Consider the following 15,971-nt stretch of genomic DNA (forward strand, 5'->3'; position numbering starts at 1 on the left):
AAATTAAAGTTCCATGTAGCAATTTTTTTAAAAACCAATAAGGCCATTCTGAACTTTACTCCATCACAAGAATATCAAACTGTCCCTATCAAAGCCTCAAAGGTAAAATTGAGATTATATACTTAAATTAGAACCCTTTAAAAGCGATCAATTCATTGCTACTGCAGAGGCTAAAGAAAAGCAATGAAGTTTTATTGAGATACTGATATTAGGTCTTTTTTTTTTGGTCTTTTTGCCTTTTCTAGAGCTGCTCCCGTGGCATATGGAGGTTCCCAGGCTGGGGGGTCTAATTGGAGCTGTAGCCACCAGCCTATGCCAGAGCCACAGCAACGCGGGATCCAAGCCACGTCTGTGACCTACACCACAGCTCACGGCAACGCCGGATCCTTAACCCACCGAGCAAGGCCAAGGATCGAACCCGCAACCCCATTGTTCCTCGTTGGATTGGTTAACCACTGTGCCACAATGGGAACTCCAATATTAGGGCTTTTGATTCCATTTTTGCAGCTGCTGTGCACACTTTTACCCTCCATAGCAACTTTATTGGCTGGTATTACTCTTCCCTGCTGTTATAGCTTGAGATACGCACCGTTTCCTATTAGCACCCTCAGACTTCAGCCTCTACTGATAACAGGAGTTTAGAAATCAAATAAGGAATTCAGACAGTGGCGTCCCTTCCACTTTACTGCCTATGTACCCACAACTTTGTTTTCTTGCAAAGTATATGGCACCAATGTTTACCAAATATCCTGAGAAACCTTTTACATTTTTAAAAACAGAAAACTGTAAAATCAATATATTGTGTCCTGACTAACCTCACAGAAAGTATCACAAATTCTAATGAACAAATATTTCATTTATGAAGTCATGCCTTTCTATAAACACCTGTTCTAAAATAATCCTATCACTTCACATAACATTCTGGAACATTGTCATTTTACTACATCATGTAAAATTTGTGTTGTGTTCATCGTATCACAAAAATGGCAAGAGTTCACTTATAATTAATTTGTCTTTGGAATTTTTTTTTCTTTTGGCTGTGCCCACGACATGTGGAGTTTTCAGGCCAGAAGCACCACAGCAACGACCCAAGTGGCTGCAGGGATAAGACCAAATCCTTAACCTGCTGCACCACAAGGGAACTCCTGGAATAATTTTTAGAAGTCATACACAAAATAATCCCACCCATTCCTTAAAGTCAAATAACCCACAAAGAAAACAGGAAATGGTTTTAAGAGAAGGACTTATAAAAGAAGAGACACTACAGATTGCTTTGTTACCAAGGGGAAGGGAGCTAGGGTATTTGGGAGGTGCACACCCAAATAGCTAAATGTTTAAAGGCAAATGAAACATCTGTCAAAATACTGCAATATACCCTTACTCTAACTACCCTAAAATATATGCATTGTCACATGTATGAAATATTTCAACTGAAGTGGACAAGTTCAGAGAATCTTTCTTAAATTAAAACAGAAAAGGAGTTCCCGTCGTGGCACAGTGGAAACAAATCCAACTAGGAACCATGAGGTTGCAGGTTCGATCCCTGCCCTCGCTCAGTGGGCTAAGGATCCGGCGTTGCTGTGAGCTGTGGTGTATGTAGGTCGCAGATGTGGCTTGGATCTGACATTGCTGTGGCTGTGGTGTAGGCCAATAGCTGTAGCTCTGATTAGACCCCTAGCCTGGGAAATCTCCATGGATGCTGTGTGGGAGCGGCCCTTAAAAAAAAAAAGTATATATATATATATATATATATATATATATATATATACACACACACACACACATATATATATATATATATATATAAAAAATCCGTTCTATTTGAATTATTCCAGCATACTGATAGAGCGATATAATGATGTATTTATATAGTACCCCATAAACTCTGGCTTACAGCTTCTTCAAGAAAAAAAAAAAAATCCATTTACAGGTGATTAAATTATGATCCATTAATACAATAGAAATATTTAATAAACATTAAAAATGGTAAGTAACCTAATGTACTAAAAAATGGAAAAATGTCCAAGAATAAAGTGAGAGATGAAGGAAAGTCACGCTGAAAATCTGTGACATGAATGCACATTCACGTTTGCTTAAAACCAACACATATACATAACTAACGTACATGCACAAAACTCATCTGGATGACACACACAAAATTAAGAAGTGGTTCCTACTCCTGAGGGATAGAATGTGGAAGGGCCAGGTCACATCAGGAGTGACCCTCACTGTTCACCGCCTCCTTTCTTCAGGCTGTTTCAATTTTATACACGACCATGTGTTATCTCATTAATAACACAGTAAGAAGGAAAACCCATCTCAAAGTGGTTTCAAAGTGGAAAATAAGAAAGAAAAAACCCACCTCAAAGTGTTACCTAAGTGGCAAAGAGAGATGAGTACTTGTGAATACATTTTATGAATTATTTCTTGACCTACTAAAAATAGGTAAGCCATTTCTACTGTGATCTTAAATGGCATAAAATATTTACAAAAGCCTTAATTCGGGCACAATCAGCTAATTTCCGACAGGTGTGGTTACTTACCCTCCAACCCCCACAATCAGTGAGAATTTTAGAAGCGGATTTCTTGCTGTGAAGTCACACAAACCACTTCTTCAACCCACCCTCTGCCCCACCATCAGTTCCCTAAAGCACAGACATACAGGATACTTACAATTGATTTGAATGATTAAGAGAACTTAAGTCACCCTTGTTAAAACCGCACTTAAAACGGTGGGACAATCTGGAACATTTATCTTCCACTCATCTGAGACTCCATTATTACCAAGTGAAAATTCGAACTGGTGACTTATAGAATGATTTGACGAAAAAAATTCACCTCCAGGATTGGATGGAAGCATGAAGAAAATAATGCCTCATTTATCTAAATGATCAAATGAATTTGCCAGAAATGATCACTACACCTTTGCCCCGCCAATTCACAAAACGTCTCACTGAGGCCAGCCCACAGTTCCAATACATTCTGTCCCCAGTCTTCTGGCAGGCACCCTGGGGAGCTGTCCCGCATTAATTTCTAATGCAATATCCTGGGACAAGGTGTCAGAAAGTAACAAGCGTCAGGTCTCCTTGTCTTTTGATACCAGCTGGAAAAAGTCGGTGTTTAAAAAAACTGAGACACAGAGCCTTTTCCTTCACTTTGAAGAGCACAGCAACAATTTTTTTCAAAATCAGTCTGCTCTCCACAGCCCCCCAAAATCAAAATGTTAAAAGTACAACAAAATCATCATCGTAATCCTTGAACTTAAAAAAAAAAAAAAAAAAAAAAACCAACTACTTCAAGGCACATTTAATTTAATATCAAGAGTGTAATACAAAAGGCCCAGATACAATGAAGGAACACATTCCCCCATTAACACCAACGACAATGCTCTTTCGACATGTGCCTGTTGAATGGAATGGGGGTTTAATAAATTTCGCTACTGAAAAAAGTACCGCAGTGAGTCTCATCACAGCCAATATCCTTATACAGTCTAGTTGTGAAATGAATGTTCATAATGCTTCAAACAGTTTGAACCTGAAGTTTGGTACCACACCTTTATGTTTGTACAGTCCTCAGTAAGACCAGCTACAGCATTAGCAACCATTCAAAGAACAAACCATTGAGTAAAACCACATTGACTGAAGGCCCCGTCAAGTAAGACAGAGCCCCAAACTAAATGGTTAAATATATGATCTACTTGTACTGACATCTATTATTTGATTCTCTCATGACTATTGTTGGTTCTTAGCAAATAAACCCTTTAAAGGCAAAATTCACCTCATTTAGGTTTTGACCCAGAAGTTCAACAACAATGGTGAAGTCCACAGTCTTATTGGCAATACTGATACACAGTGTCTCTAAGTCACTATGCTCAAGGTTAAGAGCGATGCATATTCCATCTTTACATTTTACTGGAATTTTACATGTTCAATTCATGATTTTAAATCTCTAGGTTTTCATTCCTCCAAACTGTCTGAAGACACAGTGTGTGCCACAGACTTAAGACTTCTGTTTCTCCCTCTATTTTCTTCAAACAAACATTTCTCAAGTGTCTAATGTTCTAGAAGGGGAATTTTTCGGAGGTGGCCACTTCTTCGGAATAGTCCGACGCCATCAGGCCTCTGAAGCAAGGGGAGGGGGAAGAGAAAAAAGCTGAAACACAAGGTTCATCTGGTAAGTTTTACATTAACCATAACAAGCTGGATAGTATAAGAATGTGGCTTTTTTGGCTCAAAAAGTCTGAGTCTTGGTGTGGAAACGAGTACGTGGCTGTCCCACCACAGCTTTCTCGCAGTGGGACTGTCAGGGAAGTCTTGACTGGGGAGTATGATTTGTTTACCTATCAGGCGTAAACTTCCAGGCACTCAGTTCATTTTGGGCTTGTTCCAGTTTGTCTTTAGTCTGTTCCAGTTCACCTTTCATTTTTAGGAAAAACAAGTTGATCGCTGGGTCGACCATTGTTGATCTCAGTTGGGCAACGCTAGGCTGCTGGACTTGCTTGAGGTACTGGATTTGAGTCTGTGCAAAGGAAAAAACCTAGTTACCACCAAACAAAGAGAAGAGACTAAGAAGATGGGATAAAATCCCCTTCATTCATTGGACTTGCCAACTTGTTTATTAAGCCCCTCCCTCTATCCATGTAGGAATAAAGCTCTTTGACTACATTCCATGTTGAAATTTTTTTTTTCTCTTTTGTCTTTTTTTAGGGCTGCACCCGCAGCATACAGAGGTTCCCAGGCTCGGGGTCCAATCGGAGCTGTAGCTGCCGGCCTACACCACAGCCACAGCAATGAGGGATCCGAGTCTTGTCTGCGACCTACGCCACAGCTCATGGCAACGCCGGATCCTTAGCCCACTGAGCAAGGCCAGGGATTGAACCCGCAACCTCATGGTTCCTAGTCGGATTCGTCAACCACTAAGCCACGACAGGAACTGCTGGAAACTTTAATAAAGAGATTACATATTTACAACCAAAAGAGTACCACCCCCCCAAAAAAAACCACATAAAAAAATTTAGTGTTACAGTTACTAAAAATGGTGATGCCCACTGAAAAAAAGGCCAAGTTTAAAATATTAATTATGGAGTTCCCATTGTGGCTCAGCACTAACAAACCCAACTAGGATCCATGAGGATGTGGGTTCAATCCGTGGCCTTGCTCAGTGGGTTAAGGATCCAGTGTTGCAGTGAGCTGTAGTATAGGTTACAGATGAGGCTCATGTGTGGCGTTGCTGTGGCTGTGGTGTAGGCCAGCAGCTGTAGTTTCAACTTGACCCCTAGCCTGGGAACTTCCATATGCCGTGGGTGCGGTGCTCAGAAGACAAGAAGATATTAGAATACAGTCATTTACTCATTCAAATCTATGCTTATGGGAAACTATTCTATGTTCGAACCCCCTAAAAACATACCAGGTACAAGATATGTATGAAGACATATTTGCATTTCTAAATTTTAAAAATATGTATTACTTACATATTTACGACTTGGCATTATAGCTTTATAAACAACATCTTAACTCAAAATTAGGTATATAATTATTTTTTTCCTTCTGAGTAGATTTAAATCACAGCTTTGTAGAGCTGTAAGGTGACTGACCTGATCCAAACTGCTTTTTTTTGAGAGATTAAATAGCCAATTGTCCAAGAATATAGTTAGTTCAGTGCTAGTATTGAAACTAGAATCCTAGGTCTTAAGCCTCCTGACCCCCAACCTAGGGCTTTTCCCATCATACCAAATCCCTCTACTTACATATGAAACCTTCAATTTCAACTTCGACTGCACTACTTTCTAGCACACTAAAAAATACATTTCTAAAATATGAAACAGGTTATTAGTATTAAATGCATCAGTTCCTTCACACCCAGGGTAAATCTTGTTCAAGATCCTGCTCCACACTAAACCTCAAACAGGACTTAAAATTAACATTTCCTAGGCAGCTGTAATTTATTTTCAAATTTATTATTATTTTTAATTATTTTATTTTTACTATAAATTAAGTAAAAGATACAAATACACTAAGTGGATTAGGAATATATTCAACTACTATTTCACTGAGCACATGGGAACTAATTATTTTTTCTTCTAACTTAAGGAGATTTTTTTTTTTGTCTTTTTGCCATTTCTTGGGCCGCTCCCGTGGCATATGGAGGTTCCTATGCCAGAGCCACAGCAACGCAGGATCCTTAACCCACTGAGCAAGGCCAGGGATTGAACCCGCAACCTCATGGTTCCTAGTCGGATTCGTTAACCACTGAGCCACGACAGGAACTCCTTAAGGAGATTTTTTAAAACAACTCATTTTAAGCCAAAAACTACAACTATTTTATTCAATATAAAGCCAACTGTTAAGGTAATTTGACAGGAACAAATCATGTCAGGTAACAAACACCATGACTGCCGTCACTGAAGAAAACACCGTCTCTCTGCCACTGACGTCGTCGTCACATCTATGTGTACAGGTTGGCAAAGCAAACTGCCCTCATGTGCTACACATAAACTTGCCATTTCCTTGTATTTTTGTGCCTGCTGCCCTTTCTACAAAACCTCACTCTGCATCCCACTGAAAAGAACAGTGGCCTGTGCAGAGGAGAGCTGTTAAAAAAATGTGGCTGAAGAAAGTTAGGTTCTAGTTGGGAAAAAACCGTAAAATCTAGGTTAGGAAGGGGTGATGGGACATCACCAAAGGCTTTGATGATGCCTAATATGATCACAACTGCCTGCGCAGTTACTGAGGTGAATCAACAGCAGGTGCTAAGAAGAACCTGGGCTAGGATGGCAAGAGCAGGACTCCAAAGACAGAAAGAAATCAAGACCCACTGAGGTTGAGACAGTACCATCAGCACCATCCATTCACACTCTGTCCCAGGTGCTAGCACTCTGAAGGTAAAAGTCATCCTTTGATGTGTAGGCATCTAGCATAGTGCCAGGTCAACAGGAAAACCTAAAACTATTAAACGAATAAATGGTAGAATCTAGGATCCTAAGTATCGCAGTAAGAATTAAATGGTTTTGAGACCGAGCACTTGAGAAGTAAGTAGTACTCATGCCATTAGATGTGAAAATCCTGAAAGAAAAAAAACTGGAGGGGAGGGGTGGTGTGGGTGTCATAGACAGGGAAAAACAAAACACATCCTTATATTCAAAATCTTGGTGACACTTTTTGGAACCAAGTACCCAGGTTAAAAAAAAAAGCCAAAAGTAGGAATGGTCAATAGCTAAAGTTAGGCTAAGTGAAGGTATAAGAGTACTTAGAAAGAAATTTCTTTGCAGCACTATTCACAATAGCCAGGACATGGAAACAACCCAAATGTCCATCGACAGATGACTGGATTCGGAAGAGGTGGTATATATACACAATGGAATACTACTCAGCCATAAAAAAGAATGACATAATGCCATTTGCAGCAACATGGATGGAACTAGAGAATCTCATCCTGAGTGAAATGAGCCAGAAAGACAAAGACAAATACCATATGATATCACTTATAACTGGAATCTAATATCCAGCACAAATGAACATCTCCTCAGAAAAGAAAATCATGGACTTGGAGAAGAGACTTGTGGCTGCCTGATGGGAGGGGGAGGGAGCTTGGGCTTATCAGACACAACTTAGAATAGATTTACAAGGAGATCCTGCTGAATAGCATTGAGAACTTTGTCTAGATACTCATATTGCAACAGAACAAAGGGTGGGGAAAAAAATGTAATTGTAATGTATACTTGTAAGGATAACTTGATCCCCTTGCTGTACAGTGGGAAAATAATAAAAAATAAATAAATAAATGAAAGAGAAATTTCTTAATACACTCATTAGTGACGCCACAGAAGAAAAATCTGTGTCAGTGAAGCTGAAATCTAAGCTGGTAGAAACAAAAGGAATGCTGAGGGGGTAGAGAAAATAACAAAGGCTACTCTTCTTTAGCAAAGTAACAGATAAGTTGTTTTGAAAAAGTGAAGGAAGAGGGACTAAAGACTCTGGTGGAAATATGGACAATCTCTGCACAGGAAGTTTAAGAATTATGACTGACCCCTAAAGAATATTTATTGATGAAAGAAGAGACAGAAATAGAACTGCCTGCCCTGAAGATTCGAGAAAATTTCAGCTTTTAAGATTATAAACAATGGGGATAGAACTGTCTCTATTTTATGTAACTTACATATACAAACAGTAAAAAAAGAGTTAAGACTGTCAAAGAGAGCATAAAACAATCTAAATTTACAATCAGAGCTAAGTGATCAATCAAGTATGTTGCTAGATTTCAGATCTACACAGGCATGGCAAATAAAGTATAAATGAAAGATGTAAAAATTAAAAAGGAGACATGGTAGAAGTCGCCGACGCTAAGAAAAAATCTTGGGAGTCCAAGCTGTTTTTTTCAGCATTAAGGAACCTGACTAGTATTCATGAGGACACAGGTTTGATCCCTGGCCGTGCTCACTGGGTTATCGATCTAGTGTTGCCGTGAGCTGTGGTAGAGGTTGCAGACATGGCTCGGATTGTGTTGCTGTGGCTGTGGTGTAGGCTGGCAGCTGCAGCTCTGACTGGACCCCTGGCCTGGGAACTTCCATATGCCACAGGTGTGGTCCTACAACGGCGGGAAAAAAAGAGAAAAGTAGTTTTATGCAAAAAGGGGTAAAGTTAGCAGAGGATGACCTAATCAGATGGCTATCTTAGTAAAGAGTAAATGTTCCTTATACTCTTAGATATCCGGTTACTTAAAGAGATCTGAACCATTATACTAATTCTCATAAATCATGGAGATTGCAGAGAATAACCTGAAACTTTCATATCCTTGGCCACAAAAAATTATTTTAAAACCAATAATGAGGGGTTATCTATCAAAATTTTACATTTGGTATATTTAAGCCCAAAGCAGTTTAGTACTTATTAGTTAATACCTGTAGCAATGCGAACCCAAACCCAGTTACTCTGAAGACTTTAAGCCTCTGAAATACTCACAGTACACTCTTGCATCTCTTGCTCCTTGGTTGCTAGGCGCATTACAAGGATGTTTTCCCTGCGTGCAGATTCTTGCTGTTGTTGCTTTAGTTTTTCTTCAGACTCCCTTAAGCCAGTTACATCATTAGCTAATGATTAAAAGGAAAAAAAAAAAAAAATCCCAAAACATTATGAAATACAGTTTCAAGATCAAACTGAACTAATCAAATGAAAATTCTTATTGCCTTTGTCAAGGATAATGAAAACCACTGTAAAAGATCAAAGTCTTTGGTTTCTATCTGAATTACTTTTATTTAAAAAGGGCCACACCTACACATACGAAGTTTCTAGGCGAGGGGCTGAATCGGAAGCTGCAGCTGCCGGAAACAGCCACAGCCACCTAAACCACAGCCCACAGAAATGCCAGACCCTTAATCCACTGAGAAGAGCCAGGGATTCAACCCACATCCTCATGGTTACTAGTCCAATTCACTTCTGCCGTTCCACAACAGGAACTCCCCAAATTACTTTTATAACGAGAAAATTTGTTCCTGCTCAGGAGTGCTCTTTTGGTAGTGTTTACGGTGGTCCACAACCGCCTAATGCTAGAGACGGAATTATGTTGGTACAGTCTAATCTGTTCCCAACAAACACAGGAAACTTCACGACTTGCATTTTTAAATCCTGTACAATATTCACCAAGTTCTGATTAATACTGTTTTCAACTCACTCAATGTAAAGATGTCCACTGACTGCATGGACATTCCTCTTCTAAGCTTTTATAACATTCACCACTTAGATGGATTACAACATACTTACATAATAATGGAAATTTTAGGACATTAAGCTTTCTCAACTTGGAAAACCGTACTGGTTTTTATATTCACAGAGTATGTTACTCCAACTCAGTGAAAAGTGACAAAAAACCTCAAATGGTCTCAAGATAAATTCTTGTATTATTTTTAGGTTTTGAAAACTCCATAAATACACAGCTATATCATATTGTTACAAATCGAGCCATCATGAATTTAATACCAGTTGCTTCTACACTCCTCCCTTTCAGAGCAGTAATTCACGCTCCACTTCAAGTTCCTCTACGGAAGGGACGGATCAAGGGACGTTTCAAGTGGTTGTACATTTCTCTATCTGTGCTCTCTCAGAACCCGGGGGTTCAGTTGAGTCCCACTGTTGTGAGATTACTGCCTGTCAGTCTTCTCCAGTGACTCAAGAAGAGATCATGTCTCACTGACCTTCCTATCTGCCCACCTCCAACAAAGTGTATGGACATAGTCCCTTAGTAAATGCTTGAAGAAGCATCAGCAAAACTTTGCTCAGTAAAACCAATTATCCTGTGCTTATAACAACTATCTAAAAGAAAACTGTCACATGTCTTTAGGAAGCTCAACTCAAACTTACAGTTAAGATCTGTGTACTTGCCCTCCAAAGCTTGCACGTATGCTTCGTATTGTTTCCACCTGGTACAAAAATAAAATAAATCCATGTTAGTTACCATGTTGAAATTTTAGGGTCCCTTCCATTTTGAGATAATTATGAATCCAGTTTAACCCATAATAAATCAGTCACTTCAAAACCATTCCTTCTCAACTTACAGGAGTTAGGAAAACGGAAACAGAGAGAAGAGTGCTTTCTGTGGAGAGTATACACCAAGAGGTGCTCCCCTGGGTCAGATCAGACACCATATGGGACTTTGTCTCACTGATGTTTAGCATGATGCCTGGATTACAGAAGATGAATGAAAGACTTTCTTTCAGATGTGCTGTCTGCCTCAAACAAAATGTGCCTAATTCTAAGGGAATGAAGGTTATCTTGCCTCTTTTGTGAAAACACCACGTGACTCTCTCAAGGTAGAAAAAGAGAACACACATTTTTTAAAAGTCTAAACAAGGGCCTATTCTATAGCACAGGAAACTATATTCAATATCCTATAATGAACTATAGCTGAAAAGAAAAGAAAAAAAAAAAATTCAAGGGAAAATAAACCCCAAACATATCTAATTGGCAGAAACAACTTGCATAAATGCCATACACTCTAAGAGTGGAAAATGATTTTTTTTGTTATATTCCTCTACCCTCAAAATATAGGCCATATTACCTGCTCTTGACAATTACTGCAGATGACAAACTTTCTCCAGTCTTATGTTTAAGCAACTGCTTCTGGAGAGTAACCTGTCTGCTACCTTGCTTACTGAAAAGCTACTTTTCAAGCTGCTCTTCAGTTACAGCTAATCAAAATTTACTTTGACTTCAGGAAATAGTTCTACAATCTTAAAACCTCTGACAAGTTTGCTATGAGACATATTAATACATACAGCAAAACTATTCTGTAATATCAAACTAATCCTTCTATATAAAAACTAGGCCAAGGGCATTCTTATTTTTATGGCCTCTACAACCTAGGACACAAACAGGAGTTCATTCAATGTTTACAGATGAATTAAGGTGTTCTAAGGAGGTTAGGTAAGAATTACTTATTTTATTGGACTAGAGAAATATAAAAATTCAACTAAACTATCCTTATCAAGGAGACCGAGGGAGGGGGGCAGCAATTAAATAGGTAACAGTTAATTTAAAATCACCAAGAGAATTAATAAGGAAAAAACTGCAGTCAAATGAGAAGTACCTAAAGAAAGAAGTCAAAATGACAAGAACACAAATTGTAGTTCCCACTGTGGCTCAGCGCATAATAAATCCAACTAGAATCCATGAGGATACGGGTTTGATCCCTGGTCTCACTCAGTGGGTAAAGGACCTGGTGTTGCTGTGGCTGTGCTGTAGGCCGACAGCTACAGCTATGATTTGACCCCCAGCCTTGGAGCTTCCATATGCCGCAGGTGCAGCCCTAAAAAGAACAAACAAACAAACAAAAAAATTGTATGTAATTTTAAAACCTTACAGGTAACTTAAAAAACTGCTATTTGATTTTTAAATTGAGATCATAGCACTGCTTTCATCCCCTACAGTTAAATCAAGAAAAGAGACTGCACATACTAGCCAAAGGAATTATTTGAGAATAAGAAATGATAAGAGTATTTTAAAATACTATTTACATTTTATGTGTGGGAAAATTAAGACATCATCAGTAGAAAAACAATCCTGGAGTTCCTGTCGTGGCTCAGTGGTTAACGAATCCAACTAAGAACCATGAGGTTTCGGGTTCGATCCCTGGCTTCGCTCAGCAGGTCAAGGAGCTGGCATTGCCGTGAGCTGTGGTGCAGGTTGCAAATGCGGCTCAGATCTGGCGTGGTTGTGGCTCTGGCATAGGCCGGCAGCTACAGCTCCAATTAGACCCCTAGCCTGGGAACCTCCATATGCCACCAGTGAAAAAAAGAAAAAAAGACCGAAAAACAAAACAAATGATCCTGTGAGTGAAATTATGGCAAAGGAAGATAAAAAAGCTTGTGTCTGCAATAGAGGAGCTAAGTGGTGGTGGTGGTGGGGGCAGACTTCAGGAAACAATGGAGCACGTCATTTGTGTTTCCTTATCTCACAAACCACTTTTCTCTCCTCTATTTCCAGTCTGCTAAATCCACTCAGTTTTTCAAGCAAAAATTCCTTAAAATTTCTAGAGGAGGAAGTTAAATGACCTTGCAAAGGCTGCCAATGAAAAACATTAATTTTATTTCAATCTAAAAGTGATCCCAAGAGTTCCCGTTGTGGCCCAACGGAAATGAATCCAACTAGGAACCATGAAGTTGCGGGTTCAATCCCTGGCCCTGCTCAGTAGGTTAATCTGGCGTTGCCATGAGCTGTGGTGAAGGTTGCAGACGTAGCTCAGATCTGGTGTTGCTGTGGCTGTGGTATAGGCCAGCAGCTACAGCTCTGATTAAACCCCTAGCCTGGGAACCTCCATAAAGGTGGGGCCCTAAAAAAAACAACAAAAAAAGTGATCTCGTAAAAAATTTACCATAGTGATAAAACGCAGAAAGAATATATTTAAGTTATAAAACACAAAACATGTGCGATCCCATTTTCTGATTTAAAATAAAAAAATGAGTAATTGACAATCTGCTTTAATAAGACGTTTATAAGACAACCACATAGATTCAGAGCTGAAAGTAATCTTTAAAAGTAATTTAAAATAAAAGTAATTTAATCTAACTCCTTCAAACCTCAGATAAGAAAATGAAGAATATAAAATTAAATGAGTTGACCAAGATCACAGTCATGAGAAATAACAACTTAGCTTTATTCCACAAAGAGAAGTGTATCCTTAAGGATACATTTTCACATGTTAACAGAAAAGGAAAAAAAAAAAATCACATCAGAACAAGTCCATTCATTTATTAAACTGAAAGCTTCGTAAGAGCACGGGGTCTTTGCTTATAGCAGGTTATACACATGAGACACAAATGCTTAAGTTTATGTCCTGAATATTTCCTCCCCACAAGAAAAAATTCAGGTTACCTACCTGTCAGTCTAGAAGTTATCCAAAGTAGTGCTTTAGTTCTTTAAAATGTTAGTTTAGGAGTTCCTATTGTGGCCCAGTGGTTAACGAATCCAACCAGGAAGCATGAGGTTGTGGGTTCGATCCCTGGCCTTGTTCAATAGGTTAAGGATCCGTTGCTGTCGTGAGCTGCGGTGTAGGTCGCAGATGCAGCTTGGATCCCGAGTTGCTGTGGCTCTGGCGTAGGCTGGCAGCTACAGCTCCGACTGGACCCCTAGCCTGGGAACCTCCATATGCCACAGGAGCAGCCCTAGGAAAGCCGCCGCCCCCCCCCAAAAAAAGGATAAAATGTTACTTTCCTCAATGTTTATATAATGAAGAAACAGGCCATAGGAAAAAGGTCTGAAGAGTATATTGAATGATTGAGGACATATTAACATTAGAATCAACACATGGTATAAACATTATAGTAGAGAATCATCATAGGAGAGAATCACAATGTAACGTTCTATAGGAAGATTTTATATTTTTGATAAAGAACAATTTACCTTAGAATCAATTCGTCTCGTGCCATAACTTTGAAGTCTGTCTCACTCAGTCGAACCTAAAAAGTTAAGAAATGAAGTAAATGCTCATTTTAAAAGTTTTAAATATTAAATACCACTGGCACTTACATCATTCATATTTTTATGAAGACAGGACTACAACTCTTAATCCCTCAACTGCTGGTTTCTGTGACTACAAATCCCCTTTTTACTGAAGACGTACAAAGCCCCTCTCAAAAAAACCTCTGTGTTGAAATGGTTCAGTATGTTTTATGATTTAAAAAAAAAAAATCTTATCTTTTGGAAAGAAGTTTTTAAAAGGTGGACTACTTGTTACCTTTAATATAGGCATCACTAAGGAAATGCAAATTAAAACTCAATGAGCTGGGAGTTCCAGTCATGGCACAACGGAAACGAATCTGACTAGGAACCATGAGGTTGCGGGTTTGATCCCTGGCCTCGCTCAGTGGGTTAAGGATCTGGCATTGCCGTGAGTTGTGGTGTAGGTTGCAGACGCGGCTCAGATCCCACAGTGCTGTGGCTGTGGAGGAGACTGGCAGCTGTAGCTCTGATTTGACCAATAGCCTGGGAACCTCCATGTGACACAGGTATGGCCCTAAAAAGCAAAACAAAACAAAACAAAAAACAAAAAAACCCCAATGAGCTATCATTACACTCCTCTAAATAAGAAACAGCAGTGGAATTCCCTGGTGGTGGTGCCATGGGTTAAGGATCCAGTGTTGTCACTGCTGTGGCTTGGGTTGCAGCTGTGGCATGTGGTTCAAATCCTGGCACGGAAAATTTCCACATGTCACAAGGAGGCAAAAAACAAACAAACAAACAAACAAAAAACAAACAAACCCCAAACCCAACCAAACAAAAAATAGTGGTAACCTCAATGTTGAGTGAAGATGCAGAGAAACTAAGCTTTTTCATACACTGCTGGTAAGAAAAATGGTAGAGCTTCTGGTGGTTCTTTTTAAAACTAAAAATGGAAGTTCTTGTGTGGCACAATGGGTTAAGGATCTGGCGGGGTCACCGCTATGCACAGGTTTGATCCCTGGCCTGGGAACTTTCACGTGGACGGGCGCAGCCAAAAAAGAAAAAACAAAACTAAAAATGGACATGCCACACAATCCTACGATTGTATACTTAAGCACATATTCCAGAGAAATACTTATTTTCACACAGAGACTTGTTCACAAAATGGCTCAGAGCAGCTTTATCTGTAAGAGCTCAAAACTGGAAACTACAATCCATGAATGGTAAACCATGATACATCCACGCCATGAAATATTATTCAGCAACAAAAATAAACAGAATGTAACAACCTGGCTTAAGCTCAAGGGAATTTTGCTGTGTTGGGGAAAAAAGAAAAAGAAAAAAAAAGAAAAAAAAAAAAAAAACCACCTCAAAGCATACTCAAAACAGCACAATTTCAGGTATATGACATTTGTCAAAACAACATAATTATAGAAATGAAGAACTAATTAGTGGTTGCCAGGGATTGAAGAATGGAGTAGGAGATGGATGCGGCTACAAAACAGTGGCACAAGGGAGGCTTGTGCAAGAGTTCGGGTCACGGTGGTGTTTACATTAAGTTACAAGTGATAAAACTGCACAGGGCCACACATCACACAGAATGCATGTGTAACTGGTGACACCTGAATAAGCTCTGTGGATCGTACCAAAGTCAAGCTCCTGGTTTTGATATTGTTATGCAAGATGTCTACACTGAAGGAGACATTTCTTTGCAACTTCATATATATCAGTAATTAGTTCAAAATAAAGTTTTTTAAAATGGGCATGATATTCTGGTAAGCTGATAAAAATTAAAACATTTTCCCTTTATAAAAAAGTTTCAAATAGTAACATAATACTATCAGAAAATAGAAGAGGAAAAACCATTATACCAGACTCTATTAAAATTCTAGACTCTAACAGACAGCACCCAGCAATTCTCAAATATTAAAGCACTTGACTTCAAAACTTAAGCCAGGAATTTTTTTTAGAACATTTACTATCTAAATTGTTCACTTAAATATTCACTAGGTAAGGGTAAGCACATACCCTTGCTTTCCCAAT

At 39.0% G+C, this 15,971-nt stretch overlaps 1 protein-coding gene across 9 annotated transcripts in view; it reads right to left on the reverse strand.

Moving 5' to 3' along the window:
* WTAP (WT1 associated protein) overlaps window positions 1–15,971 on the reverse strand; it is a 29,185-nt gene that overhangs the window by 3,728 nt on the left and 9,486 nt on the right. For 3 of the 9 annotated variants that reach the window (XR_014812068.1, XM_084971210.1, XM_084971153.1), the window contains exons 3-6: window positions 13,890–13,945; window positions 10,353–10,411; window positions 8,958–9,085; window positions 3,778–4,518 (exon numbers count right to left, since the gene is read on the reverse strand). Coding sequence is in view for 5 of the 9 variants with exons in the window: in XM_084971210.1 (XP_084827336.1) it covers window positions 3,778–3,782 (5 nt within the window). In the remaining 4 variants the exon portion in view is untranslated. 9 annotated transcript variants of the gene reach the window in all.

The sequence above is a fragment of the Sus scrofa genome, chromosome 1 (genome assembly GCF_054392235.1).
Source record: "Sus scrofa isolate SSC_HxYL_T2T_F1_AM1 chromosome 1, Sscrofa_HxYL_maternal_Yorkshire_Landrace_v2.0, whole genome shotgun sequence".
Lineage (NCBI taxonomy): Eukaryota > Metazoa > Chordata > Mammalia > Artiodactyla > Suidae > Sus > Sus scrofa.